Genomic DNA, 27,981 nt, shown 5'->3' on the forward strand with positions numbered 1-27,981 from the left:
CCTCGCCCAGAGGTGGTGGGGCCGTCGGCGTCACTTCCGTCCAGGCCGGAACCCAAGATGGCTGCGATCTGTTTGAGGTGACTTTAGTGTGGGGTGGGAGTCGGTGCCGGCGGCTCTCGGGAGAGCTGCACTGGCCCCTCACGTCTTGCTAACAGCTGTTTACCCCGTGCCTCGGCAGGGAAAGACCTGTGGGTGGAGGCCACGCGCTTTGGAAACCTAGAGACCCTTCCCCTCCCCTAGCGTCTCCTGTGCACCATGTAGGGCTTCGGGGGTCCCTGGCCGATTATCTTTTCCTTACTCCTTGCGGATGGGTCGCGGGGCTCTCGCCGCTTCTGTTTTCCCACTTTTTTTTTTTGCGGTACGCGGGCCTCTCACTGCTGTGGCCTCTCCCGTTGCGGAGCGCAGGCTCAGCGGCCATGGCTCACGGGCCCAGCCGCTCCGCGGCATGTGGGATCTTCCCGGACCGGGGCACAAACCTGTGTCCCCTGCATCGGCAGGTGGACTCTCAACCACTGCGCCACCAGGGAAGCCCAGCTTTCCCACTTTTAAAATAGTTTTTCCCCACTTCTAAAATAGTTCTTCCCCAGATTGCTCTTGTGGCTGCAGCGAGAGCCGAGCTCCAAGAAAATAAGTAGGTCTAACTTCTCTTATTTAGGGCTTGGGCCTCGAGGAGAAGGATCTTGGTGTACTTTACCTTTGCGTTTTACTCCTGCAAACACCAGCTGCTGGCAATGAGTGGGCACTGTCCCAGTTCCTAACGGGCCCCTCGTAGAGAGTGCAGGAGGCCTAGACCCCTATCGGGGTGACGATTAGCAATAGCGCCCATAGTGGTTGCTCTGCTGCCTCAGAGCAGCCAGGAACTTCAGTTTGTTTATTTTTTTACTTGGTGGGTGAGGGGAATAGATGCCCCAGTTTTTCTCTGTAGTGTCAACTCCTTGTCCTGAGAAATACCCTAGACTGTCTTCCATTATGAACTGTCCATTGTCGACAAGGCCTCGTTCTCTGCTCAGAGCCTTTCTAGCCATAGCGATTTTTGACGCTGTTGGTACAAATCCCAGCATAGTTTCCTGCCAGCACTATTTTTGGAAACTATTTGTTATGGAAAGTTAGTTTTAATGCAGTTGAGATTTAATTCCTGATTTCCCCAAATGTCTTCTCATTTCTCTTTCCACTTCAATCACCCAGTGTAAAAATAGACGGACTTTATTTAGTTTTTCTCTGTGACAAAATGATTCCTCTTGGAGCTGAGATCAGGAATGGTTTATCTTAATCCTTCGTTTTTCTCCCTGACTCTTATTTACAATTGTGTCTTTTTTTCTAAAGCGTGTCAGGGCTAGTCTTGCCAGATTGCCTCCTTTATTACAAGTAGTTTGACCATAATTGAATGCTTTTGAATTCTTTGATATATCATATTTTAGAAGATGTCACAGACTTTTTGGTGGAATTAACGTTTAGCTTGTAATGATCATATTGGGTCTAAACAGTTCATTTTAGGAGTTTCATGATTAGCGCTTAGAAACCAAGGATCACTGTACACATTGAGTATGTCCAGTCTGTATCATTTTGAGCTGTGTAGGACTGTCATCACTAGGATTCATTAGTGGTAGTACAAAACTCTTATGGAAAGGGCACCTTAAATTCTAGGAGCTAGTTTCTAGTTCTAGTAGTGTCACTAATTCCATTTATTTGGGACAAGTCAAGGTCATTGATTGCATGATTGTGGTTTCTTCACTTGTGAATGAAAGTAGTGATAACTTGAACTCACTTAAGAGAAATATTGGCTAAACATTTTTAATGCTTGGTTAACTAAAAATTATTAGTTATCACAGTATTGTATGTCATGGCTTTTGAATAGTGCTCTATATTTTGTAGACTCCCTAAAGTTCATGGGCTAGCTAGGGAGGAGTAACCAGCTAAGTAGCACAGACTCCACTGGCAGTCAGTCAGGGAATGACTTGCCAAAGCCAAGACTGAGATAGAGAACTAAGCTAAGAACAGCTAGGCTTCTATCTAGTAATGTTCATGCAGTTTAAGCACAAAGCCACCAAGTCATTAACCCTCCGAATGTTGCTCATCATATTAAATGCTACATGTGAAGCACCTCCAAAAACAAGGTTTAATTTATTTAAAGTCTAAATTCTTAAGACTGCCTTTTAAAATAAGCATACTAATTCACAAATCATTTTTTTTGAGCCTCTTCTGTCATATTGTTATAGGTGCTATAGATGCAAAGTATTCCAGTTCTATTCTTGAGGAGCTCAAAATTTAGCAAAGGAGATAAATGGATTAATTAATAAGCAACAGAATGTTGATTTAGAGATATGAACAAGTGATGTGGGAGCATGACAGGTGCAGCAGATAGGGCTAAAGGAGTGGTGAAGTTGCCATTTGGGAGTTGTTGGATCTTAAAGGATGAGTTTATCAGGCTGCTAGGGAGGTCCACTCAGAGAATAGCCTGAGCAAAGGCATGTGGTCAAAAGAAACTATGCTCTGTCTGGGGGCAATGTAACATTCAGTGTGGTAGAAGTATAGAGGGCTGAAGGGAGCTTGTGGGAGAATAGCTCTGGAGAATTGGATCAGGTCATGTTGAGAAGGGCCTTGTTTGACTGCAGTGTGAACCTTATAAGTAGTGGGGAACTGTTAAAGACTTGCAGGCAGATGATTGATGAAGTCAGCTTTATTTTTCAGTAATTTAACGCTGCTAATATTGAATGATAGGGAAGAGATTGGTGCTAGGAGATCAATTCAGGAGCTCCTGTTACAGTCCTAGTGAGAAATGAAGAGAATACAGACTAAAACAATGGACTGAAGTTTTCTAGATAGTATTGGTAAGATTGGGTGATGCCTTGCATATATATGGGGGGATGTAAGAGAAAAGAAATCAAGAATGACTTAACATTGTATCTTTGGAGTTAGTTGGGTGCTCATACAATTAATCAGAAATTCTATATATAAATGATTGCTCTTCATTGTGTCCTTCAAGGTTATGTAAATACTTTAATGTTCCTGTTACCTCATTTATGAAACTAAATTTTGACATGCCATCAGATCAAGTTTAGAGGGCATACAAGAGAAATTCATTATATTATAGTCACATCTTGTTTTGGACCAAAAGTGGATCTTATTCAATTTGATCACATAGACTTGGCTTTGAATAACTTTTGTTTTCTTCCAAAAGTCAAATCCATTTTCAGCAGATGAATATTTTTACACTGCAGAGTTTTAAAAAGAATGTGATATGAATTCTAAAGACCTTTGGGAGACCAGTGAAATATTACTAAATTACATGTATGGGGTATATTGCAGTTTAGAGAGTGCTTTCCTATACATTTTCTCTTGCAGTCCTCCCAACAACCAATAATGTAGGTATTATCAATCCTATTTTATAAATGAAAAAGCTGAAGCTCAGTGACTCACTAAGTTACACAACTTATGCAGATCTAGACCTCCAGTCTGGCTGTTTTACTTTGTCAAGTGTTCTTGTTTCATTACTGTTGTTGCCTCAGTACAGAGAAGAGTTTCAAAAACAATTTAAGCCATGATTACATTTTGGGGGAGACATGTATAATGCATTTAGAAAGGGACAGGCCCTAACTAGAAATCAGTTCTGGCTTGTTAATTAAAAATAAAATAAAGTACTGTTACTTTCTAGCTATAACATATAACATGTAACTCTTCCTGGGTGGAAAAAGAAATCTTTTCAGGGTTCCTGGTTTCACATGAAAGGCAAGGATAGATTAGATATCTACTCTTGTCATATTTCAAATAAGGTTATGCAGTTGTGCAACTAGTTTCTGTTAGGGCCTTGTGGAAAGTTTACGTTGGTATTTGTCTGGGAGACAATAGCACTAGACAGAGAGTGCTGTAGATTCCAACCCACATCTGCAAACTCTTGCTGGGTAGCTGAGTGACTGGACGTAGCCTGGTGTGAGGAATGCATGCCCTGCAACTTCAGAGTCACAATTGATTTAAAGAGATTTGTTCCCACTTCTTTCTTTCTGGGAGCCTTGGGTACACAATGTCTGTATTCATCTCTTGCCTCCAAAGCTGGAAAGAGGGAAGAGCTGAAGGAAGTGTTGGTTGGATTATTTTTCCTTCAAATAGTGGGCCCTTCTAGTGTTCTAGTGTAGAGTGTAAGGTTCTTGAAATATTTATGCATCTAATATCAATGGTATGAGGGACATCATGAGCTTTTTTAGAAGATCATTGGATCTTAATGTGATCTTGTATCCCCACAGTGTCTTGCACATAGTGTATATACAATAAACTTTTGTAGAATCTCAATGTATTTGGTCCCAGAGCTTCACTCTGATAACTTTCTCAAATACCTTTGGAAAGATTCGATATAACGTGAGTTAAAGGGGTGTAGTGATCATGTGTTTTTCATAATACCATGTAAATGCTGGATCAGTTAAATTCTCTTTAGATAGAATGCCTGGGTACATTTTAGTCTCAGACTTGAAAAGCAGTTCCGGTATTGATATATACGTTTCAAAAATAGTAACTTTTTAGTAGAAAACTTGTGTTACCTACTTCAAGTACCTTTTCATGTGGGTAGTAAAGAAATCTACATTCTCATATTTTTTGCACTATTATATGACAGCCTTTTTCACTTAAAGTTCATCCAGGTTGTCTGGAACTTGTTGGTAGTTCCTAGAATGACAGCTTAACACTGAGGACCCTGCCTCCTCAAACCCCTTGTTCTTTAAACCTTCTAAATTCATCCATTTGCATCAGGTGTCTGCTTTGGCTAAGTTGTGTAGTACTTGGTGTTGCCACTGGCTTATTCTGTACCCACCCCCCTTTTAAAATTTTATTTTATTTTATTTTTTATTTTATTTTTGGCCATGCCTCATGGCATGCAGGATCTTAGTTCCCTGACCAGGGATTGAACGCTTGCCCCCTGCAGTGCAAGTGAGGAGTGCTAACCACTGGACCGCCAAGGAAGTCCCCCTCTCTTTTCTTTAAACCCCTGTCTTTTAAACATCACCTCCTTTAAGATCTAGCTTGAAAAAATTTGCTTTCTGTATTTCTTTGTTGAACATTACCAGCTCTGGTTATTCTTTTACCTTATATTATTTGTGTTCAGCTAAAATCTTATTTTGCATTTGTGAGTAATATTTGTGATTATTCTCAAGTTATTTAAAGTTGCAGCTTTCCAACTAGAAAAAATCTCAAAGATCCTGATACTGTCATTGTTTTTATCTTATTCCTAATTTTCCCCTCCACCCAGAGTCTAATACAGTACAAAAATAGAGAAGTTGATATACTGAAGTACATCTCGAAATGTGTATTGACTGTTGGTTCTCTTATCTTTCAGACGTGCTGGCCATCACTGCCTCCGTGCCCACCTTAGTCCTCTGCTCTGTATCAGAAAGTAAGTTTCCAAATATGGAGATTATTATTATTTAACCTTTTTTTCATCAGGGAAAAGCAGTAGGTTGACTGATATTTTGGGGATATGTACGAAAGCAGGTAATTGTAGATGGTTGGCTGAAAATTTAGTGATTGTGGTCCTTATTTTTCTCAGCTGGTAGTAGAAGAAGGAAGAATAAGAATATATCTTTGTTTTTTTTCTCAATTTTCCTCACTTTAAGCTTTTCTGCTATATATAACTTTATTGATTTGCATTTTGGGCAGCTCCCAGGCCTTAGTCTTTATCTCTCTTTCTTTCTGCTATATTCATTTCTAGTCTACTGACTTCAACAATTGTCTCTTTGTGGTTCTTTTTTTTTTTAACGTTTAATTTTAGAAATATTTTGTACTTCCAGGGAGTTCCCTAGTGGTCCAATGGTTAGGATTCAGTGCTTTCACTGCCGCGGCCCGGGCTCAATCCCTGGTCGGGGAACTGAGGTCCCGCAAGCTGTGTGGTACTGCCGGGAAAAAAAAAAAAGAGAGATAGTAGAAATATTTTGATAATTTGTACTTTCAGAAAAGTTGGAAGAATAGTACAAGGAGGTTCTGTATACCTTTCACCTACATTCATCAGTTGTTAACATTTTGCTGTGTTTACCTATCACTCTATATATTTTAGGTTGTGCTATATGAAATTGCCATTTTTGTGGGTCAAAACTGGCCTAGTATTGACAATTTAGTGTGATTCAGCACAATTTAATTATTGTGATTATTTTCTCTGAATTCTTTGAGATTAAGTTGCAGACATCATGACCTTTTACTTCTAAAAACTTCTCCTAAGGGAATTCCCTGGCGATCCAGTGGTTGGGACTCCGAGCTTCTACTGCAGGGGCTACCAGTTCTATTCCTGGTTAGGGAACTAAGATCCTACATGCCGTGTGATGTGGCCAAAAAAAAACACAACTTCTTCTAAGAACAAGAGCATTATGTTATAAAGCACAGTAAAATTATACAAATGCAATTATCAAATTTGGCAAATTTAACATTGATGTAATCTTATCTGATATACAGTTGTTTTTCAGATTTTCCATTTGTCCCAAATAATGTACTTTATAGAAATACAGTCCACCTGTCCCCCATCCAGGATCTAATTAGGCTCACATATTGTATTTAGTTGTCATATTTCTGTAGTATCCTTTAACCTGGAACTATTTCTTAGCCTTCCTGTGTCTTTTATGACATTGACATTTTTGAAGAATACAGGTCAGTTATTTTGTAGAGTGTCTCTTAAGTTAGGTTTGTCTGATTGTTTTCTAATGACTAGATTCAGGTTATCCATTTTTGGCAAGTGTAATACATAAATGATGTTGTATCCTCAGTACATCACATCAGGGGCATGTGATGTCATTTGTCCCATTAGTGATTTTAACTTTGATCATTTGAATACAGAAATGTCTGCTAAGTTTTTTCCCAGTATGGAGTTACTGTTTTTAACTTTTGCAATTAATAAGTAATCTATGGGGAAATATTTTCTTGAGGGGGATAGATCATGTTTAATATAGGCACCTAGAAAGTTAAATTGTTGAACACAGCTGTTTAACAATTGGCTTCAGGGACTTCCCTGGCGGTCCAGTGGTTAAGACTCTGCACTTCCACTGCAGGGGGCACAGGTTTGATCCTGATGGGGGAACTAAGATCCCATATGCCCCACAGTGCGGCCAAAAAAAAAAAAAAAGTAAAAAGAAAAGAAAAAGAATAAAACAGTTGGCTTCAGCCTAGCCCAGTGACAAGGAAAACCAAGAAGCTATTCAGAGGTACTGAGCTGAATCCAGTTCTTGATTTTTGAGAACCTAAAAAGGATTCTTGAAGAGCCAGATGAGAGCAGGTGGTAATGTATGAGATATCACTCATGGCCTGGGAAAAGGGTAATCCATTTATGTAAATGGTTTTGAAATATTATATTTGCCCTGCCGCCCAACAAGAAAGAAGTTTAGCCTCCGTTACTGGACCTGTGTGTTGGGGGATTGGAAAGAAGAGTTATCCTCTGATATGACCTCATTGGGTGATTGAGGTTATTAATAACTGAGTCAACCTTGGCAGAAAGATAAGGTGAGTGGACAAACATGTTTTCCTAATACATAGGTTTATCTAGCCCAGCTTACCTTTTTATATGTTAACTTTTTGTTATGTGAAAATTTAAACCAAGTTTACTTTTAATCATTTTAAAACCTTTTGGTTTTATTTTAGTGCTGTTCCTTTGGGAACCACAGCCAAAGAAGAGATGGAGAGGTTCTGGAATAAGAACACTGGTTCAAACCGTCCTTTGTCTCCCCATGTCACTATCTACAGGTAAGGGCTCTGGAACCAGGGAATTTAGTAGTAGTGGATAAAAGTTCTGGAGGTTGGCCCATAGCCTCCCTGATTATTTCCCTTAGGCCTTTTTTATAACAAGATGACTAAATTCTCTCTTCTGGCCTTAGAAGGGTAATCTAGCCTGCAAAACTACTATTTGGAAAATTCTGGTAAGTCAAAATGTAATTCCTATTAATTAAAAAAATTTATTTTGAAACAATTTCAAATTTACATAAATGTTGCAGAAGTAGTGCACTGTGTTCCACTGTACACTGTACACTGTACACTGTACAGTTCCACTGTACCTTTTGCAGATTCCCAATGTGTTATAACATGTCTGAATGATTTAAGAACAAGTGCAGTGATGATGATACCCCATTATTCCTGTATTAGTTTTCTATTGCTGCTGTCACAAGTTAACTACAAACTTGGTAGCTTAAAACAGCACATTTATTATCTTACAGTCCTGTAGGTCAAACTCTGGCTCATGTCTTACAGGGCTAAAATTAAGGTGTTAGCAGGGCTGCATTCGTTTCTGGAGACTCTAGGGGAGAATCTGTTTCCTTGCCTTTTCCAGCTTCTGAAGGCTGTTCCGAATTCTTTGGTTTGTGGTCTTCCTCCATCTTCAGAACCAGCAATGGTGGGTCAAGTTCTCCCATCCTGTCACTTTGAACCTGCTTCATTGTCACATTTCTCCTCTAACTGCCTCCTTCTGCCAGACCCTTCCACTTTTAAGGACTTTAAAAGGATTATATTGGGCCCATCCAGCTAATCCAAGATAGTCTCCTTATCTTAAAGTGAGCTTATAGCAACCTTAATTTCACATGCAACCTTAATTCCCCTTCGCCATTTAAGGTAAATACTCACAGGTTTCAGGGATTAGAATGTGGACATCTTTCTGCCTACCACAATCGCTTAATACTTGAGTGTATATTTCCTAAATTCAAGGAAACTCTCCATACTACAACCATCACAGTCAAAATTAACATTGATCCAGTGTTACCAACTAATCCTCAGATCCCATTCAGATTTTGCCAGTTGTCCCAGTAATGTCCTTTATAGGTCCAAGAGCCAACTCAGGATCATGTATTACATTTAGTTGTCTCTTTAATCTCCTTCAGTATGGAACAGTTTTTTAGCCTTTCTGTATCTTTTATGATCTTGACATTTTTAGGATGTTTCCCAGTTTGGGGTATATCTGATGTTTTCTTGTGTTTATGCGGTTTTGGCAGGAATACCTCTGAAGTGATGCCATGTTCTTCTTAGTGCATCCTATCAGAGGGTGACACAGGATGATGATTTATCCCATTGGTGGTGATGTAACTTTTTTTTTAAAGATTTATTTATTATTTATTTATTTAATTTATTTATCTTTGGCTGCATCGGGTTTTAGTTGCAGCACGTGGGATCTTCGTTGTGGTGCACGGGCTGCTCTCTAGTTGTGGCGTGCGAGTTTTCTCTTCTCTAGTTGTGGCGCACAGACTCCAGGGTGCATGGGCTCTGCAGTTGTGATGCATGGCTTCCAAAGCACATGGGCTCTTTAGTTTGTGGCACACAGGCTCTAGTTGAGGCACTCGAGCTCAGTAGTTGTGGTGTGCGGGCTTAGTCGCCCCACAGCATGTGGGATCCTAGTTCTCTGACCAGGGATCGAACCCACGTCCCCTGCATTGTAAGGTGGATTCTTTACCACTTGACCACTAGGGAAGTCCCTGGTTGGTGATGTAACTTTTTATCACTGATTAAGGTGTGTCTGCTAGGTTTCTCCACTATAAAGTTAATGAAAAATGATGTTGTATTTATTAATTCTTATTTTGTGGGGAGGTACTTGAGAGTATAATATTCTACTTCTCATCAGAAGTTTATCCATTAGCATCTTTCGATGGTAGTTGCCTGAATCAGTTATTACTGTGATGGTTGGCAAATTGTGATTTTTCTAATTCCATCATACCTTGTTTATTACTATAAGGTAAAGCTTGCTTTCTCTCTCTCTCTCTCTCTCTCCCTTTCTCTCTCTTTCTTTCTTTCTCCAGTATTTCTAACAGGAAAAACTCTTCTCCTCTACTCTTATGACACCAACTAAAGGAAAGACACTAATGTTTCCTCTCTACTCTCGATACTTCTGATACCAAATGTGTATGGATTTTCCCACATCAACCAATTTTTCAACTGTCCAGCACCAACTGGGTGTCCAACAATTCAGTTATGACACTTACTACTTGGAGTTAGCACAGACCCCCCCATGTTAGGGGCTCAGTCCCACAAGACTGCCTGCCACTTCGGATGCCAATCGCAAGTCCCAGGTTGTCACCTGTACTTCTGACTAATCAACTATAAATCAAGAGTTTTCATAACACCCTCTGTGGATTCAATAATTTGTTAGAATGGCTCAAAGAACGCAGAAACATTTTCTTAAATTTACTAGCTTATTATAAAGGATATTACAAATGATACAGATGGATAGCCAGGTGCCCTTTTAGTTAGTTCTATGTCTGGAAGGATCCTGAGCACAGGAGCTTCTGTCCCCATGGAGTTGCGGTGCACTCCCTTCCTGTCATGGATGTATTTACCAGCCTGAAAACTTCCCAAACCCTGTACTTTGGGGATTTTTATGGAGGCTTCAACACGTAGGCATGATCAATTATTAACTTAATCTCTAGCCCTTCCCTTCCCGGAAGGAGGTGGGGGTGGGGCTGAAAGTTCCAAGCTTCTGGTCATGGTTTGGTCTTTCTGGGGACCAACCCCCATCCAGAGTCACCTCATTAGAACAAAGATCGCTCTTACCACCCAGGAAATTCCAAGGGATTTAGGAACTGTGTGTCAGGAACCAGAGTCAAAGACCAAATAAAAAGATACTCCTAGCACCCCTATCACTCAGGAGATTAATAAGGGTTTTAGGAGCACTGTGTCAGAAACTAGGAACAGATATTTTTATATATATATATATGTATATATTTATGTATATATGGGCTTCCCTGGTGGTGCCTGCCAATGCAGGGGATATAGGTTCGAGCCCTGGTCTGGCAAGATCCCACGTGCTGCGGAGCAACTGAGCCCATTAGCCACGACTACTGAGCCTGCGCTCTAGAGCCCATGAGCCACAGCTACTGAGCCCGCATGCCACAGCTACTGAAGCCCACACTCCTAGAGCCCGTGCTCCACAACAAGAGAAGCCACCACAATGAGAAGCCCGCGCACCACAATGAAGAGTAGCCCCCACTTGCCGCAACTGGAGAAAGCCCGTGAGCAGCACCGAGGACCCAACAAAGCCAAAAATTAATTAATTAATTTAAAAAATATGTATATATATATATATATTTTTTTTTTTTCCTATTATTGCACAATTCCTATTTTGCCCAAAGAGTTACACTGTTACTCTGATTTATTTTGTTGTTCAGATTGTCCCAGCCTTAGCTAGTGGGAGTTCTTTCAAGATGGCTCCTGTGAAATCAAGATCTGGGCGCTAGATGTGCTCATTGCTACCAGGATATCATTGCTTCTAGGCTGTTTCAGTAGATAGATCTATGAGATATATGTATGAATACACACATGTACATGTGTATATGTGAGTATATACATATGCATACGTACATCTATTTCTGTTAATTTGTTGTCTTCAGAAGTAGCATTGATGGCCGTTATGCTGGTGTCTTCCCCAAAAACCCCTATAGATCTGCTCCTTTCTAGCTAACTCAGCAAATCATCTTGAGCTGAGCTACCGTCTTTACTTGGGTTCCTGCCAGGGAGGCTGATCATATTTTAACCACCTCCACAAATACCACAACCCTTCAGATTTTTTCCAAGCCAGATTCCAGAAATAATTCTGATTGAACAGTAGAAATTGGACATTCTACTAAAACAGAAGATTAATAAGTGATCTCAGTCCTTGCTACTTTATGGTAAAACGTATTTTTAAGAGCTGAAGGATGTGGGTGAGGATTATAATGATGAAGAACTTCTCAAATTATTTTGAGTCTATATTTAAAGCCCTGGCCTTTTTTCACAGCTCATATAACAAACAGTAATAAGCTGATGAGATGAGACTTAAACTACCTTGTTTGCTCTTTGGTTATGAAACTCTAGACAGGAAACATAGAGCTGTTTCCAAGGTGAAATGTCTGGGAAAGATTTCTGAGATATCTGGAATCATATATTTTCTGTTGCTAACTTTTATAGATTTTTGGAGGTAGCACGGAAGTATATGGTTAAGTTAGCCCTTTCTGAAGTACTCTTTTTTTAAAATTTTTTAAAAAATAAATTATTTATTATCTATTTTTGGCTGCGTTGGGGCTTCGTTGCTGCACACAGGCTTTCTCTAGTTGTGGTGAGCAGGGGCTACTCTTCATTGCAGAGCACGGGCTCTAGGCATGCGGGCTTCAGTAGTTGTGGCTCATGGGCTCTAAAGCGCAGGCTCAGTAGTTGTGGCGCACGGGCTTAGTTGCGCTGCGGCATGTGGGATCTTCCGGGACCAGGGCTCGAACCCATGTACCCTGCATTGGCAGGCGGATTCTTAACCACTGTGCCACCAGGGAAGTCCCTGAAGTACTCTTTATCTCTTAATAAATTAAGTCAGTTTATCAAAGCAAAAGTATATAGAGGGATTACATTATTGGGAAAACAAGTCATTCTAAAGGACGTTAGAAAATAGTTTAAAAACTTAGAGTTAGAAACGTTCTTAAATTTTAATTTATTCTTCAACCTCATTGGTTTTAAGACTGCTTCTTGGGGCTTTGGATATTCCATTAAGCTTCTGCGGATAGTCGTGTGGGGCTGGCCAACATGCAGATTGCACTGTAGGCCCTTAGTCCTGGATAACCAAAGCAACGTGACTTTAAGGATTTTGCATTTGAAGAAAGAGTGCTGCTCAAAAAAATAATAATAATAAAAAAATAAAAATAAAAATGTTTAAAAGCCACTGTTGTACCTAATGAGTGAATTTCCTCTGCAGTATTTTCATAAAAGGATGTCTACCTATGCTTGCACACCTCCAGAGAAAAGGAACTATCACCCTTTTCCAATTTGGGAATTTCTCTTATTATCAGAAAGACCCTCATTTTATTGAACTTACTACAACTTATATCTTCTGTACAGTGGTTCTAGTTCTACCTTGAACCATATAAAATAGATCTAAGTCCATTTTTTTTTCTGACAACCTTTATTGACGTTGAGTATCTTTTTATGTGTTTATTGGCCATTTGTATATCTTCTTTGGAGAAATGTATATTCAAGTCCTATGCTCTTTTTTTTTTTTTTTTTTTTGGCGGTACGCAGGCCTCTCACTGCTGTGGCCTCTCCCGCCATGGAGCACAGGCTCCGGACGCGCAGGCCCAGCGGCCATGGCTCAGCGGCCATGGCCCAGCCACTCCGTGGCACGTGGGATCCTCCCAGACCGGGGCACGAACCCGTATCCCCTGCATCGGCAGGCGGACTCCCAACCACTGCGCCACCAGGGAGGCCCATATGCTCATTTTTAAGTTGGGTTGTCTTTTTACTTTTTTTAAATTGTGGTAAAATGTATATAACATAAAATTTGCCAGTTTAGCCATTTTTAAGTGTATAGTTCAGTGGCATTAAGTACATTCACATTGTTGTACAGCCATCACCACTGTTCATCTCCAGAATCCTCTCATCTTCCCAAACTGAAACTGTACAATAATTACCATTCCCCTCTGCCCCCAGCACCTGGCAGCCACCATTCAAGTTTCTGTCTCTATTAATTTGACTACTCTAGGTACCTCATAAGGTAGAATCATATAATGTTTGTCCTTTTGTATCTGGCTTATTTCATCTGGCATAACATCTTCAAGGTTCATCCATGTTGAAGAATGTGTCAGAATTTAATTCCTTTTTAAAGCTGAATAATATCCCATTTTACATATATACCACATTTTGCTTATCCATTAATTCATCCATGGATTTTTGTGTTGTTTCTATCTTTTGGCTCTTGTGAATAATGCTGCTATGAACATGGGTGTACGAATATCTCTTTGAATCTCTGATTTCAATTCTTTTGGGTATATCCTCGAAGTGAAATTGCCAGATCATATGGTAATCTGGTATATTTAATTTTTTTAATATAATTTTATTTTATTTCTTTATTTTTGGCTGTGTTGGGTTTTCTTTGCTGTGCGCGGGCTTTCTCTAGTTGAGGCGAGCGGGGGCTACTCTTCGTTGCGGTGCATAGCTTCTCATTGTGGTGGCTTCTCGTTGCAGAGCATGGGCTCTAGGTGCATGGGCTCAGTAGTTGTGGCTTGTGGGCTCTAGAGCACAGGCTCAGTAGATGTGGCGCATGGGCTTAGTTGCTTCGCAGCACGTGGGATCTTCCCAGATCAGGGCTCAAACCTGTGTCGCCTGCGTTGGCAGGCAGATTCTTAACCACTGCACCACCAGGGAAGTCCCTATATTTAATTTTTTGAGGAAGCAACATACTGTTTTCCACAAGGGCTGCACTGTTTACTTTTCCACCAGCAGTGCACAAGGGTTCCAGTTTCTCCACATCCTTGCCAACATTTGTGATTTGCTGTTTTTGTTGTTGTTGTTTTAATAATAGCCATCCTAATGGATGTGAAGAGGTATTTCATTACGGTTTTGATTTGCATTTCTCTAATGATTAGTGATGCTGAGCATCTTTTCATATACTTACTGGCCATTTATATATCTTCTTTGCTTTTTACTTTTTTGGTGGTATTGTTTGCAGCGTGATGTTAGGTCACTTGCTGAAAATCATATATCTTATGTCTCTAGCTTTTCCTTGATTAACATTCTACTAACAGTCAAAAAAGGAAAAAAATTTAACACACTTTAAATCAGTAGATATTTGTTAATTGCTCACAGTGTGCTTGGTACTTTTTTAGGAGTTGGAAATACAAAGATGAATAAGATATTATCTGTGTTCAAAAGGATCTCAGTATTTCCTGAAAAAAAATTTTCCAAAGGGAAATCATACTGGCTCCTAGTGATCATCTTTTCTGTAAGTGAATTTAAACAATCTTGATTTTCTGTGCTTGACTCTTATCTAATGTTTGAAAGGAAATAGTGGGGATGATCTGTCTCTGCTCCATGATATCTGAGGCCTCAACTAGAGAACACAAGGCTGGGACTGAAATAATTTGAAGATCCGTTTACTTACATGTTTTGGGTTGATTCTGGCTCTTAGAGGGGACTTCGTTTTTCTCTCTACATGGGTCTTGTTACATGATCTCTCTGCTGAGGCTATTTTGGGCTTCCGTATTGCATAAGAGAGGGATGGACGAAGGGATGGAGGGATAGAAGGAGGGCAAGTGATTTGGAACTCCTGCAGTGTCAGTTCTGCTGCATTCTATATCTTGAGGCAGTCAGTCATGAAGTCCTGCCCAGAGTCAAGGCGCTAAATATAAATAGTGCCTGATAAGGAGTGACAAGATTCTGGAAGATCATGTGAGACTGGAAATAATACCATGGTTGTTTGGAAAATAAAATCTCCCTTACCTACTCAGTACTAGGCTAACCAGGCTATGGTTTTAACCATTTATTTTAATTAAAAATTTTTTTTTAAATTAATTAATTTATTTTTGGCTGCATTGGATCTTCGTTGTTGCGTGCTGGCTTTCTCTAGTTGCAGCGAGTGGGGGCTACTCTTCATTGTGGTGCGCGGGCTGCTCATTGTGGTGGCTTCTCTTGTTGTGGAGCACGGGCTCGGCGCACGGGCTTAGTTGCTCCGCGGCATGTGGGATCTTCCGGGACCAGGGCTCGAACCCGTGTCCCCTGCACTGGCAGGCGGATTCCTAACCACTGCGCCACCAGGGAAGCCTAACCATTTTTTTTAAATTAGGGTAATATTTGACTTTATCACTCCCATTTTCCATTTCAATATGTCTAAAAGATTACTAGAACAGTGCATATATTCCATGTGTTAGCTCTTGGGATTTAATTGATCTTGCCAGGAGCCCTAAGTGCACTTGGAATGCTAAGCAATGTCTTATAATTTCCCGACTTTTTTTTTTCTTTCAAATCAATATTTGTTCTGTCTTTTTCAGTCTGATAATCATTCTCTTTGACAAATAAAATAGTTGAGCAATCTGCTTTGCACTGTGTCATCCATTAACATAAAATTGTCAACCCCAGTTAGGAGGCTGTCTTTCCCTGAATACAATTTTAAAAGCCCCTTGTTGTCCTTGACATTTTTGCAAGCCTCAGCTCATTCTGGGTTTTAGTCTCCTGATTCTTCTAATCAAATTATGCCATTGTTCTCTGCTTTTCCTTTGTTATGAGGCTCTTCTTCTGCCTTTTATATTTATCTTGTTAGTCTGAGTTAATGAGAGTGGTGTCTAGCCAGTTTTTTTGGTTTCTTTAGACATTACTCCTTTCTTACTGTGACCATTTTTAATACATAGAATTTCCTTTTGCGGTCCTTTCAACCTACTTGAGTTGCTTCCCTTTAGAGTATGGAGTACGTGGTCTGATTATGCTCAGCATTCTCTATCTAAGCTGACTTTCCAGGATGAATGTTAACTTTATCCAAAGATGCCTGTTCTTTCCATTTCACTAACCAGTTCTCTCTTGAGCATGAGCACTAGGTCCAGAATGTAGCAGTGTTGGTTGTCCTTCAGTGGAAATGCTTTGGCAGACAGACAAATCAGAACATGATTTATTTATTTATATTAATTAATTAATTAATTAATTAATTTTTGACTGTGTCGGGTCCTCTTTGCTGCACGTGGGCTTTCTCTAGCTGCGGCGAGTGGGGACTACTCTTCGTTGTGGTGCGTGGGCTTCTCATTGTGGTGGCTTCTCTTGTTGTGGAGCACGGGCTCTGGGTGCACAGGTTCAGTAGCTGTGGCTCGCAGGCTCTAGAGCGCAGGCTCAGTAGCTGTGGCCCATGGGCTTAGTTGCTCTGCGGTATGTGGGAATCTTCCTGGACCAGGGATTGAACCCGTGTCCCCTGCATTGGCAGGAGGATTCTTAACCACTGCGCCACCAGGGAGGTTCCAGAACATGCTTTAAAAAGTGGTTTGATGACAAAGTATTTTAAAACTACTGTGGATTAAGAACATATACTAAATCCAGCAAAATGGGATTTTAAATTTGGGATAGGTAACTTATTAGGGAATGACTGATATGCTCAATTTGGATATTTTGGGGTATATAATAAGAAAGGTCACGATGACTGTGTTATATGAAACAGCGGATAAATAAAACTCAGGTTTTCTTCTACTTCTGTCTTATGACTGGAGAAATGGAAGGATGCAGGTGGTTGTAATCTAGTGTTTATTTTCTAACTGTATGCAACTTTTATTGATGTTTTTGACCCATGTTCCTTCTTCTTATGAAAGGAGGAGTTTGAGTTTTAATTGATTCCTCCTTTCAGCTCTGTTAGTGATGCAGTCTGGAAAAGGGAGTAATGCATCTCTTTAAATAAATCATTGTTCTTATTTTCAAATTAGAGAGTGGAAACACAGGAATGTGAAAGCTGTTTGTTTTTATTTTGTGATAAATGGTTGCCTATTTCCGAAGTGGTTTATATTCTCTTTGCCAAGACGGACTCTCTACTATGGTGTCATCTATTCCTTTTTTTTTTTTTTGCGGTACGCGGGCCTCTCACTGTTGTGGCCTCTCCCGTTGCGGAGCACAGGCTCCGGACGCGCAGGCTCAGCGGCCATGGCTCACGGGCCCAGCCACTCCGCGGCATGTGGGATCTTCCCGGACCGGGGCACGGACCCGTGTCCCCCGCATCGGCAGGCGGACTCTCAACCACTGCGCCACCAGGGAAGTCCTATTCCTTTTTTTAAATTGCTTTTGTGTGTTTCTTTTCAGATGGTCTCTTCCCATGGTGATGTCCATTTGCCACCGTGGCACTGGTATTGCCTTGAGTGCAGGTATGTATGTATGTTTTTATGCGCACGTGAACACACAAACACACACACATACTGCTTTGAAAAACTTTGCTGTTTCTTTGGCTCTTGGCAATGCCTCCTCAGAAACTTGATTTAGAGAAAATGATAAGTTATTTAAGCTTATTGTTTGTTCATTTCTTTAACAATTAATTACGAGTTCACACAATGCTTAGGTTCTTTTCTTAGCCAATTTTTTTCTTTTTTTAATTCTTTTTCTTATCTTTTCTTAGCCAATTTTTAAATCATCCCTAGCATGTCCTGATAGTATGTTTATTGTCATTACGGAGAACAGATATAGAAATATAATGGAGATAGATTGGCTGACTGACCAAACACAGTCCAAGATTAACCATCAACCTTATTCTTTCAGAAACTCAGTTTTAGCACCCAGTTTTCATCACCTAGAATTGATCAGGTGCAAAAACATTAACTCATTCTCCAATCTCAAAAATTCTTGGTTACAAATCAGAATGTCTGTTTATTTATTTATATGATATGAAATACAGCTGCAGAGTGAGTCATATGCTGGTCTTAGTGCATCCTTTTCAGGTAGTAAGGTTTATTACAGGTAGGATGTACAGATTATAGTCAGGTTTCTGGAGTCTGATGGATCTTTCCACAGTAGGGAGGTACTTTATAAGAGGATCAGCTGTATTTTAAAAGTTTTCTCTGGCTAGCGCTGGAGACGTGGACATATTTTTGTTTTTCATAATATCCTTTGGGGGCCCCTCCTAGGCTTCTGTAGAGTGTGTTTTCACTGAAGTGGTCATCAGCACAACTAGTGGCTCAAATATAGGGATCCTGTATTTAGGGAGCAGCTGCTGAGACATTGGAGAAATTATCCAAAACTAAGTCTCTGCTATTCACAATTAGATTAGTTTTGTTGGTAAGCAAGTAAAGATAGGAATTCCTGTTTAAGATACGATGTTATCATTCCTATGTTACCATTCCTTAGGTTATTATATAACTTGTAATTATTTGCTTAGTTTTTATAAATCTGTCTCTTTTATTAGGCTGTAAACTCTTCATAGAGTAGGAACTGCATCTATCTTATTTACCTTTCATATCCTCTAGCACTCAGTAGGTGCTTAGTTAATCTTTATTTACTAAATGAGTACAACCATGTCAATCACTTTGCTCATAGTGGTCATTTCAGATATGTTCGTTCCTTCTAACTTCTAATTAATCTCCTGTTATGCATTAGAAATTGGTTAGTGATAATAATAGCCTCTACCCTCAAGGGTGAAAGAGTCTAAGGAGTAAGACAAATAAATATTTATAATGCACTGTGATAACTTTTTAATAGAGATATGAGATCCCAGAGGAGAGGACAACTCTTCAGGAGTTGGAGAACTTGAAAGAAGGATGAGTAGGAGAACTCATGAAAAGGAGGTAGAGGAGGACTTTCCAATGGACAGACTACCTTATACAAAGGCACAGGGTTTGGAAAGCATCCAGAGCCCTGGATAATGATAACTAGATCTGCTTGTTTAAGAGTTGTGTTATGGGAGAAGCAGCAAAAGATAAGGCTGGAAGGTGCGCCAGACTGTAAAGGACTTTGACTGCTGTGCTGAGAAGTTGGAACTTGACCCCATTGACCATGGGAAGTCGTAAAGGTTCATGTTCTCATTTGTTTGGCCTAGACAAATCCATGATTAGGTGTTTATTCAGACGGTAGAGATTTTGTGGCCACTATATAAATTCTGAAAAGCATGTTGAACTAGAAAAGCATGATGACACTAGTTTGACTTTATATAGAATTTATTGAGGAAGACCTTTACAAGCAGTCCTTTAAAAGATGGAGAGAGAAGGCTAGTAACACTCTTTCATTGCTTAGATTCTGTAGGGATTAAAATACTCGTGATTTTTCATAGTGACAGACAGTATAAAAATCTAGGTGAAATTAGGTAAATTGCTTGAGAATGACAGGTACCTGAAGCTGCAATGTGAATGAGACTGGGAAAGGGTAATCAAGATGCAACATACAACAATAAAAAGAATGAGATTCAAAAAAGAAAATATGAGTGCCAAACAACAGATATTTTAGAGGAATACAACTATAAATAAATTGTACAATTAACTTGAATGGGTAGAAGAATGGTCCTGAATGTTTTGGATAGTCTTTAAAAACAGGTTAGATTGGAGAATCAGAACTTCAGTGAAAGGTCACTTGACTGTATAGGCAAACCTACTGCTCAGGCAGTCGTTTCTTTTCTAGAGAAGCCAAAGGACTTATAGATATATAAAGTAACTAATGGAACTCTGAAATGACTGTTTTTTTCATCTGGGCTTTTCATGAGATGGGACCGGCGTTATTGATTCTCCAATGTGATGTGTTATACCCTCGTCATTCCTGACTGAGGCAGTTTAGAGAAAGAGAAAAGAGCATAAACTTTGGAGTTAGATCTGAGTTCAATTCCAGCTCTGTCACTCACTAGCTACTGTATCATCACTTCCTTTTCTGGTTATAATAATGCCTAGTTAGGACTGTGAGAATTAAATATATAAAATTCGAGCTGTAAATCAGGGTTCCCATGACCACTTCCTCAGGTTTGATAATTTGCTAGAAGAGCTCACCATAACTCAGGAAGACACTTTATTTAGACATACTGTTTTGTTCCTTTTTTTTTTTTTTTTTGCCATGTGGCTTGTGGGACCTTAGTTCCGTGACCAGGGATTGAATCTGTGCCCCCTGCATTGGAAGTGTGGAGTCCTAACCACTGGACCGCCAGTGAAGTCCCAAGACATACTGGTTTTTAAAATAAAGGATCAACTTCTTTATTTTATTATTTTTTTTAAACTTGCTTCAGAAATTTTTTTTTTGGCTGCATTGGGTTTTCGTTGCTGCACTCAGGCTTTCTCTAGTTGTGGCGAGCGGGGGCTGATCTTCGTTGCAGTGCACGTGCTTCTCATCGCGGTGGCTTTTCTTGTTGCGGAGCTCGGGCTCTAGGAGCGCAGGCTCAGTAGTTGTGGTGCACGGGCTTAGTTGCTCCGTGGCATGTGGGATCTTCCTGGACCAGGGCTTGAACCCGTGTCCCCTGCATTGGCAGGGGGATTCTTAACCACTGCGCCACCAGGGAAGTCCTCAACTCCTTTATTTAAAAAACTAAACGGGGCTTCCCTGGTGGCGCAGTGGTTGAGAGTCCGCCTGCCGATGCAGGGGACACGGGTTCGGGCCCCAGTCCGGGAAGATCCCACATGCTGCGGAGCGGCTAGGCCTGTGAGCCATGGCCGCTGAGCCTGCGCGTCTGGAGCCTGTGCTCCGCAACGGGAGAGGCCACAACAGTGAGAGGCCCGCGTACCGCAAAAAAAAACCAAACGGAGGAGTTACACAGGGCAAGGTATGGGGGAGCAGAGAGGGGAGTATGTATGGAGCTTCCATGCCCTCTCTGGGCACACCACTCTCCCAGTACATCTTTGTGTTCAGTGACCTGGAAGCTGTCCAAGTCCTGTAGTTTAGGGGATTTTATGGTGGCTTCATTACCTAGGCAAGGTTGATTAAATCATTGGCCATTGGTGATTAGCTCAATCACCAGCCACTCCCAGGTGTGGTGGGGTTGGGGGAGGGAGGTGGACAGGGAAGGGGAGGGAGGTATGGGACTAAAAGTCCCAATCCTCAAATCATGCCTTGGGCTTTCTGGCATGTAGACCCCATCTTGAAGCTGTCTAGCCTCCCGCCCCACCTCTCCCCCAGCTACTAATTATCTCATTAGCATACAAAAAACCTTTCCTTTCACTCCAGGGATTACAAGGGTTTTAGGAGCTGTGTGCCAGGAATTGGGGGAAAAAGACCAAATACATATTTCTTATTGTATCACATCTTCAAACAAGGAATATCAGTATCAGTAAGTTAATCATAAGCGATTTTGGCCAAAGCTTTCCTCTTTACAAATGAAAAGTATATGAGAAGAAATTAAATATGAAATTTCCTAAATCCTCCTCTGATGTCTAGTGTACTGGAAGGCAGGAAATAGCCTCTCCTCCTAGAACCTGAGTGCCTGAGGAGGGACTCCTCTAACAGCCAAACAATTTAAATTATGAAAACAAAGCCACTGAAGCTGTCCCATCTAATCACTAAGAAAAATTAAATGGTGCTTCCACTTGGCTGCCAAGACCAACTTCAGCCTGCTCCTCTGCAGTTAAGTGCTACATACAGAACTGTGCGGATCGTCAGTAAGTCCTGTTGCCACTTCAGAAGCCATCATAAGTTCTTTCAGACACTTCTTCCCAGCAAGCCTCTGCAGATGTCACTGCCAAAGAAAATGAAAACACCTAAAAGGGACTTGGTGGACCTGTCCAAATGATGATTAAAACTCAGGTTGGCAGTACCTGATTGCTGTCCTAGCTAAAGTGTTGTCAAACTAATCTCATCATATATTCTCCCTGTCTGCTTCCCTGCAGCCTTGTGTGTGGGGGTGCACGTGGCGGGCAGGAGTATTCATGGATTGAGGGAAAACAAAGCATTTCTGAGAAGCGTTTTCTCTTCTGGTGACAATCAGTTTTTCCAGGTCATCCCCTCTTGACAATTCAGGGACTAAGACATGGAGTAGGAAGGGCTGAGAATGAGATTTTTAGCTACGAATGATCAGACATTTTCTGAGAGGTAAAAGATTAAATATTCCAACTATTAATGTAAATAATAATCACTACCAGGCCTGTATTAGGAACTTTATATATATGTATTTAATTTAATTCTCACAGTCCTAACTAGGCATTATTATAAGCAGAGAAGGAAGTGATGATATAGTAGCTAGTTAGTGACAGAACTGAACTCAGATCTGTCTTAACCAAAGTTTGTGCACTTTTCACTCTCTCTACACTGCCTCTGTCTGGAATGACTGCGATTCCTAACATATGACATATCACATTTGAGAATCAATAATTCATGTCCCATCTCACAGAAAGCCCAAGAGAATAAAACAGTAATTTCAGAGTTCCGTTAATTACTTTATAAATCTGTAAGTCCTTTGGCTTTTCTAGAAACGAAGCTGACTGCCTGAGCACTAGGTTTGCCTGGTCTCTCACTGAAGGTCTGATTCTCTAATCCGACTTGTGTGAATGTCAGTGTGGAACAGGAAATGAGCATGGTAATGTCCAATTTAATTTCTGAGGTTTGAGATGTACAATATCCAACAACATATTAGCAAGTAACTCTGGTTATTTAAGAATAAAAGTTTTTTCTTTCCATTTACAAGGATAATTTTTTTCACATAGCTACTAAATTGTTAGGACATAAATATTTGAGTTGTTTGAATCTAACTACTTAATAAACAGAACTGTTAGGTTTTTCTTTTGGCTTGGGGGCATCATGAAAAAAATTCCTGAAAACACTGAGGTACCATGGAACTGAGATAGTTTGAGAAGGTTTGGGAGGAAGATATGACCCAAGAGCGTTCAAGGATCTTTGACAGCCTGGATAGATAGGAAGCTAGACGATCACAGGAGCTCCCCACTATCCTCTGAATTTCAGTGCAAACCTGAAGTTCCGAAACCTCGACAGCCACACATATGCCTCAGATACCAGGCTCAGCTTTGATCTGTGCACCAAGTGTGACAGCAGTCTACTAACTGAGTCCTAGGAATAGCCACTCAGCAACACTAACCTCTAGGAGACCAGACTCTGACGTGGCTGCCTCATCCTAGGGTGTGAACAGCATGTCTTCCTTCAGCCTTTGCTGCTCCTATGAATGCTATAAAATTCTGACGCATCTGAGGTTTCGTCAAAGAGCTACAAGCCATGGTAGTTATTCTCAGCACCAGCATTCTTCCAGACTGATGGAGAAATGGACGGCACCCAAAAGGTTTTAATTTTGATGAAGTCCAATTTATTATTTTGTTGCTTCTGGTTTGCTGTCATATCTAAGAAACCACTGCTAATCCAAGGTCATAAAGATTTACTCCTGTGTTTTCTTGGTTTTATGGTTTTAGTTCTTATATTTAGGTCTCTGATCCATATTGAGTTAAATTTTTGTATGGTAGAGATTTAAATTTTTTTCTCATTCTTTTCCTTGGACTGAATGTACTGTTATTATTTTTTCTTACTGAGGTGATGATATAGATGTAGCCAGAGGTGGCTTCTAAAATGATGGGTGAAGTTTTTATAGAGAGATGTTGAAAGAAGTAGCAATATGCTAAAATATATGGCAAATTTAAGAGATTAGGGTCAGATTCCAAGTAACGTATCTTCCACTGAGAATGTGAACATTAGTTTAAATCTTCCACATTTTAAAATGGTTTAGAATTGTGTGAAGTCCTAGGGGCTGTCATAGAACCCAGTTTTATGTGTTACACTGGTTGTAGCTGGTGTGTAGCTGTGACGGGCTTACTTTGTTTCTCCGCAGGGGTCTCTCTTTTTGGCTTGTCAGCCCTCTTGGTCCCTGGGAGCTTTGAGTCTCATTTGGAACTTGTAAAGTCCCTGTATTTGGGGCCAGCGCTGATCCACACAGCCAAATTTGCACTCGTCTTCCCTCTCACATATCACACCTGGAATGGGATACGACACTTGGTAAGTTAATTGTAGACTTGTACATTTTCTGGGTGAAAGGAATGGAGAGCCTGGAAGGATTTTCTCTTTCCTGGTCTGGGTTTAGTGCTGTTCTTAAAGTTAGTTGTGCTGGACCTTTGTTCAGGGGCCTCTTGGGGAAAGCTAAACTAGATGCCCTGTGCATTGCCAGGTAGCCCAGCTGGTGATGTAGCTGAGACTGGATGTAGGCCTGGCAGATACTTGCAGGGTCTCAGTGAACTCTTTTAGTTTCAAGAGGGATGTTACCAAAAGAGACCCATGAAGCCAGGCCATACATCTGGCATAGAAGGCATATTTATCAGACAAATAATAGTTACTGCTTTCAGTCTAAACTTCCTGTCAACACAGAGTGACAAATTTGGCTGGAGTCAAATATTCTGACGTTTATTATCTTGATGTTGGATTAACTGCTTTTGTTTTTTGTTTGTTTTGAACTATTAGAGAGAATGGGGCCAACTTTAACAAGCAGCTGGGTGCTAGGATCCCAATATTGAGTTTAGGAATCTTTTGAGAGCCTGAAATCTGACCATGTTGCCTCCTACATGACCTTGGGGTCAGTTCAAACTGGTGTCTCCTTCTCTTTATTAAGGAATTAAAGCTTAATCAAACCTGCCCCAGGTCAGAGATGAATCTCTCCTACAGCATCTTAAGATTTATATTTTGTGGTCTCCCTACCCCTAATCTTGCTTCCTTTCCCAGGAAGATAATTACAGCTTTATTCTTTCTGGTTTTCCATAATTTCTCAACCTAAGCCTCTGTCAGTTGGATGCTCTTGCCTTAATTTGACCTTTCATAACTTCCACATCAGAGCCTAGAGATAAGCACTTTCTGAATTGTATTCTGGTCCAATAGACAGTTTAATGGAATCAGAAGAGTGAGAGACTAAATGATCTATTAAATTAAGTGTATCTGTCAACTGTTCCCTGGGGCAGTGTTCAGTTTGATTCAAAATGACTTCACTTCCCTCAGGAGGAGGGGATGGAGAGGGACGGCATTTCCATTAATGACTTCTTATTCCACAGAACAAAGCTTTCCAATGGAATCAGCTGATCAGCTTCCTTTGTTGGCATCCTGGCTCAGGCAGGGACTTGCCATATATTTGCTTTTGTCTCAGTATGGGGGGAGGGAAGGGGAAGAGATTTTATAAAATGTCAGAACTAAGTCAAGGCTTTTCTTAATCCCTTAAATCTGCTTTTGTTTGTTCTTTTAGCAAGTCCTGGCTCTGAGTGTGGGACAGGATTTTTATCTGTTCTCTGTGACAGTCCATAGTTCTTGCACTCTCAGCTTGATAATTGCCTTGCCAGAAGATCTAGTGGGGGAGTGGAGGGTGGAATTGATATTAAGAGAGTAGGAAGTGACAAGGTCTCTGGTATGCTAGAGAATATTCCCCCATCACCACCACCCAGTAGGACTCGATTTTTTGGTAAAACACTGTGCCTTTATAAGCAAAACAGCTTTTTGTGGAATCTGTTTGACTCCTAATCTTATCTAGGTAGAAGCTCTTTGGCAGCTGAGGTGGGGCATCTTCTTATCTTGATTATTTTGGGGGCCCTCTAATTTTTCTCTGAAGCAATCCTAATTTATTCAGTTTTACATTCAGGGTATAGGTATATGTGTGTGTTGAGACAGTCATATGTGGAAAGTGTGAAACCTGAAGACTCTACTTTTGCCCTAGGGGATCTTTTAGAGTACAATATGTTAATGTCCCTAGGGCACAAGAGAGTCTAGATCAGTATTTTTTAAATTGTGTTTTTTTGACTCAATGGGTAGAAAATCAATACAGTGGGTTGCTACCAACAAAAAAAAGAAATTTAAATAGAATACAACATATAGAATATAACACACATGGTAATGATAAATATTGCTTATTGTTTCATGAACTTTTATGTATTATATATTTTATACACACACATGCACACACACACTGGATACTAATTAAAAGGTATTTCTTAGTTGGGGGTGTGGGTCACAGTCAAAACAAAATTGAGAAATAGTGTTGTAGACCCCAAAGAGTATTTTTAAAAATTATTAGTCCTGGACTTCCCTGGTGGCACAGTGGTTAAGAATCCGCCTGCCAATGCAGGAGACACAGGTTCGAACCCTGGTCTGGGAAGATCCCACGTGCCGCAGAGCACCTAAGCCCAAGCGCCACAACTACTGAGCCTGCACTCTAGAGCCCATGAGCTACAACTACTGAGCCCTTGTGCCACAGCTACTGAAGCCTGCGTGCCTAGAGCCCATGCTCCACAACAAGAGAAACCCCCACTTGCTGCAACTAGAGAAAAGCCTGTGCGCAGCAATGAAGACCCAATGCAGACAAAAATAAATAAATAAATTTATTTTTTTAAAAAAAACTAGTCCTCTGATGGACAAATGTTCCTTCTCAAAGGGGATTCTGTGGTTGGCTATACCTAGGAAATCATGTATATTATATCCCCATTTTGGAGATTAACAGTGTGTATTAATAAATTGTTTGAGAAGTCTTGTAGTTAAACTTTTACCAAATTAATTTGACTACAGAACTTTTTTCCCCCATGTAATGCCTTTTAACATCCTGAGGAACTAGATTTTGGAGAAACACACTTTGGGAAACATTGATCAGTTTTTTTGTCACGAGAGAAAGTTTTTATTCATTCTGGAAGATCTTATGGGCTGAGGATGGATCCCTTTACTATCATTGGGATAAGTAGGTGGTCATTAATGTATTGTGAGTTTTGAGGAAAGTGAAGGTCAGGAATAAGGGGAGAAGAGCTTTTCTCTAGAATCATGCTGAGAGAAATTGCCTGTTCCTAGGTGGAGTTCCTTTCTGAGAAAGGAGCTGTGAGAGTGACCAGGACCCTGATTGCTGAAAAAAAATTTTTTTTTCTTATTTCCACAGATGTGGGACCTAGGAAAAGGCCTGACGATTTCCCAGCTATACCAGTCTGGAGTGATTGTCTTGGTTCTTACCGTGTTGTCCTCTGTAGGGCTGGCAGCCATGTGAAGAGCCGACGTTCCCAGCATCATCTTCCTACCTGTTATTGCATTGACCCATCTTCCTGTTTGTTACTCTTATCTTAAGCCAGGGCAAAGTTATCTTGATTTGTTTAGACCCTTTTGTGCTTGCAGATCCCCTTGGAGCTCAGCAGTAAGAGTACCTTATAGAACTAGAGTAGTGGAAAAGGATCCAGTTTTCCCCTTATTTCTAAAGATGGAATGACTATAAAAACTCCCTTTTCCTGCCCCCAGCTTGCAGCCTACTCTGGGCCTGGGAGCCCTCATTCTCTCTCCATATTAGGCCTTGATTTGTGCTGAGGGTCAGCTTTTGGCTTCTTCCTAAGACAGTGGAAACAATGCCACTCTGTGGCCTCTGCCATGGGGACTGGGAGTGGGGCTTGGGTTGCCACTGCCTGTGGGTTGCTGGCTTAAAGGACAATTCTGTTAATTGGTCAGAGCCCAGGGTCTTTAACACCCACACAGTGTGACTGAAAGAAGAGGGGTGGGGGTGGAGGGGAATTAGCCTGTCCTGGCTAGAGGGAGATGAAGAGAGTAAGTTGGCTCTTGGAGCACATGCTTTGGGGAGAAGAAGATATATAGCTTTTGATGCAAGAGGAAGATCCAGAAAACTATCACTGAACCTATTAAGGATTATTTCTCTTCCTTGCATTTCCAGAAAAACCAAACCTCTTATTGTCATGTTTTCTAATCCAAATTCATGTGACAGCTTTTTCTGAAACAGAATTAAAATTATTATTTTGTCTTTGACTCTCCTTGATATCTTGAGAAACCAAGACAGTGGTGGTTGGGGAGGAGCCAATTTCCTCCCCCTCCCTCTGGTCTCAGGCGATTACATCCCCCAATCTGACCTTTCTCAGGAGGGAAACAGTTTGTCCTACAAGTGAC

General features: G+C 40.7%; 1 protein-coding gene across 1 annotated transcript; it reads left to right on the top strand.

The window, feature by feature from the left end:
- Window positions 1–9: 9 nt before the first annotated feature.
- SDHC (succinate dehydrogenase complex subunit C) lies at window positions 10–27,843 on the top strand. Its single transcript, XM_027095386.1, has 6 exons — window positions 10–77; window positions 5,321–5,377; window positions 7,603–7,704; window positions 17,497–17,558; window positions 23,918–24,081; window positions 26,978–27,843. Exons 1-6 carry the CDS (start codon window positions 58–60, stop codon window positions 27,080–27,082), a joined length of 510 nt encoding a protein of 169 aa, XP_026951187.1. The 5' UTR covers window positions 10–57; the 3' UTR covers window positions 27,083–27,843.
- The last annotated feature ends 138 nt before the right edge of the window (window positions 27,844–27,981 follow it).

Source organism: Aethalodelphis obliquidens, unplaced genomic scaffold, assembly GCF_003676395.1.
Source record: "Aethalodelphis obliquidens isolate GAN/ISIS:26980383/991018 unplaced genomic scaffold, ASM367639v1 scaffold90, whole genome shotgun sequence".
NCBI lineage: Eukaryota > Metazoa > Chordata > Mammalia > Artiodactyla > Delphinidae > Aethalodelphis > Aethalodelphis obliquidens.

Coding starts and splice junctions, on each gene's coding strand:
- SDHC (XM_027095386.1), top strand. CDS start 58: ATGGCTGCGATCTGTTTGAG. Junction 5,378..7,602: donor CCTCTGCTCTGTATCAGAAA/GTAAGTTTCCAA, acceptor GTTTTATTTTAG/TGCTGTTCCTTTGGGAACCA. Junction 7,705..17,496: donor CCCCATGTCACTATCTACAG/GTAAGGGCTCTG, acceptor GTTTCTTTTCAG/ATGGTCTCTTCCCATGGTGA.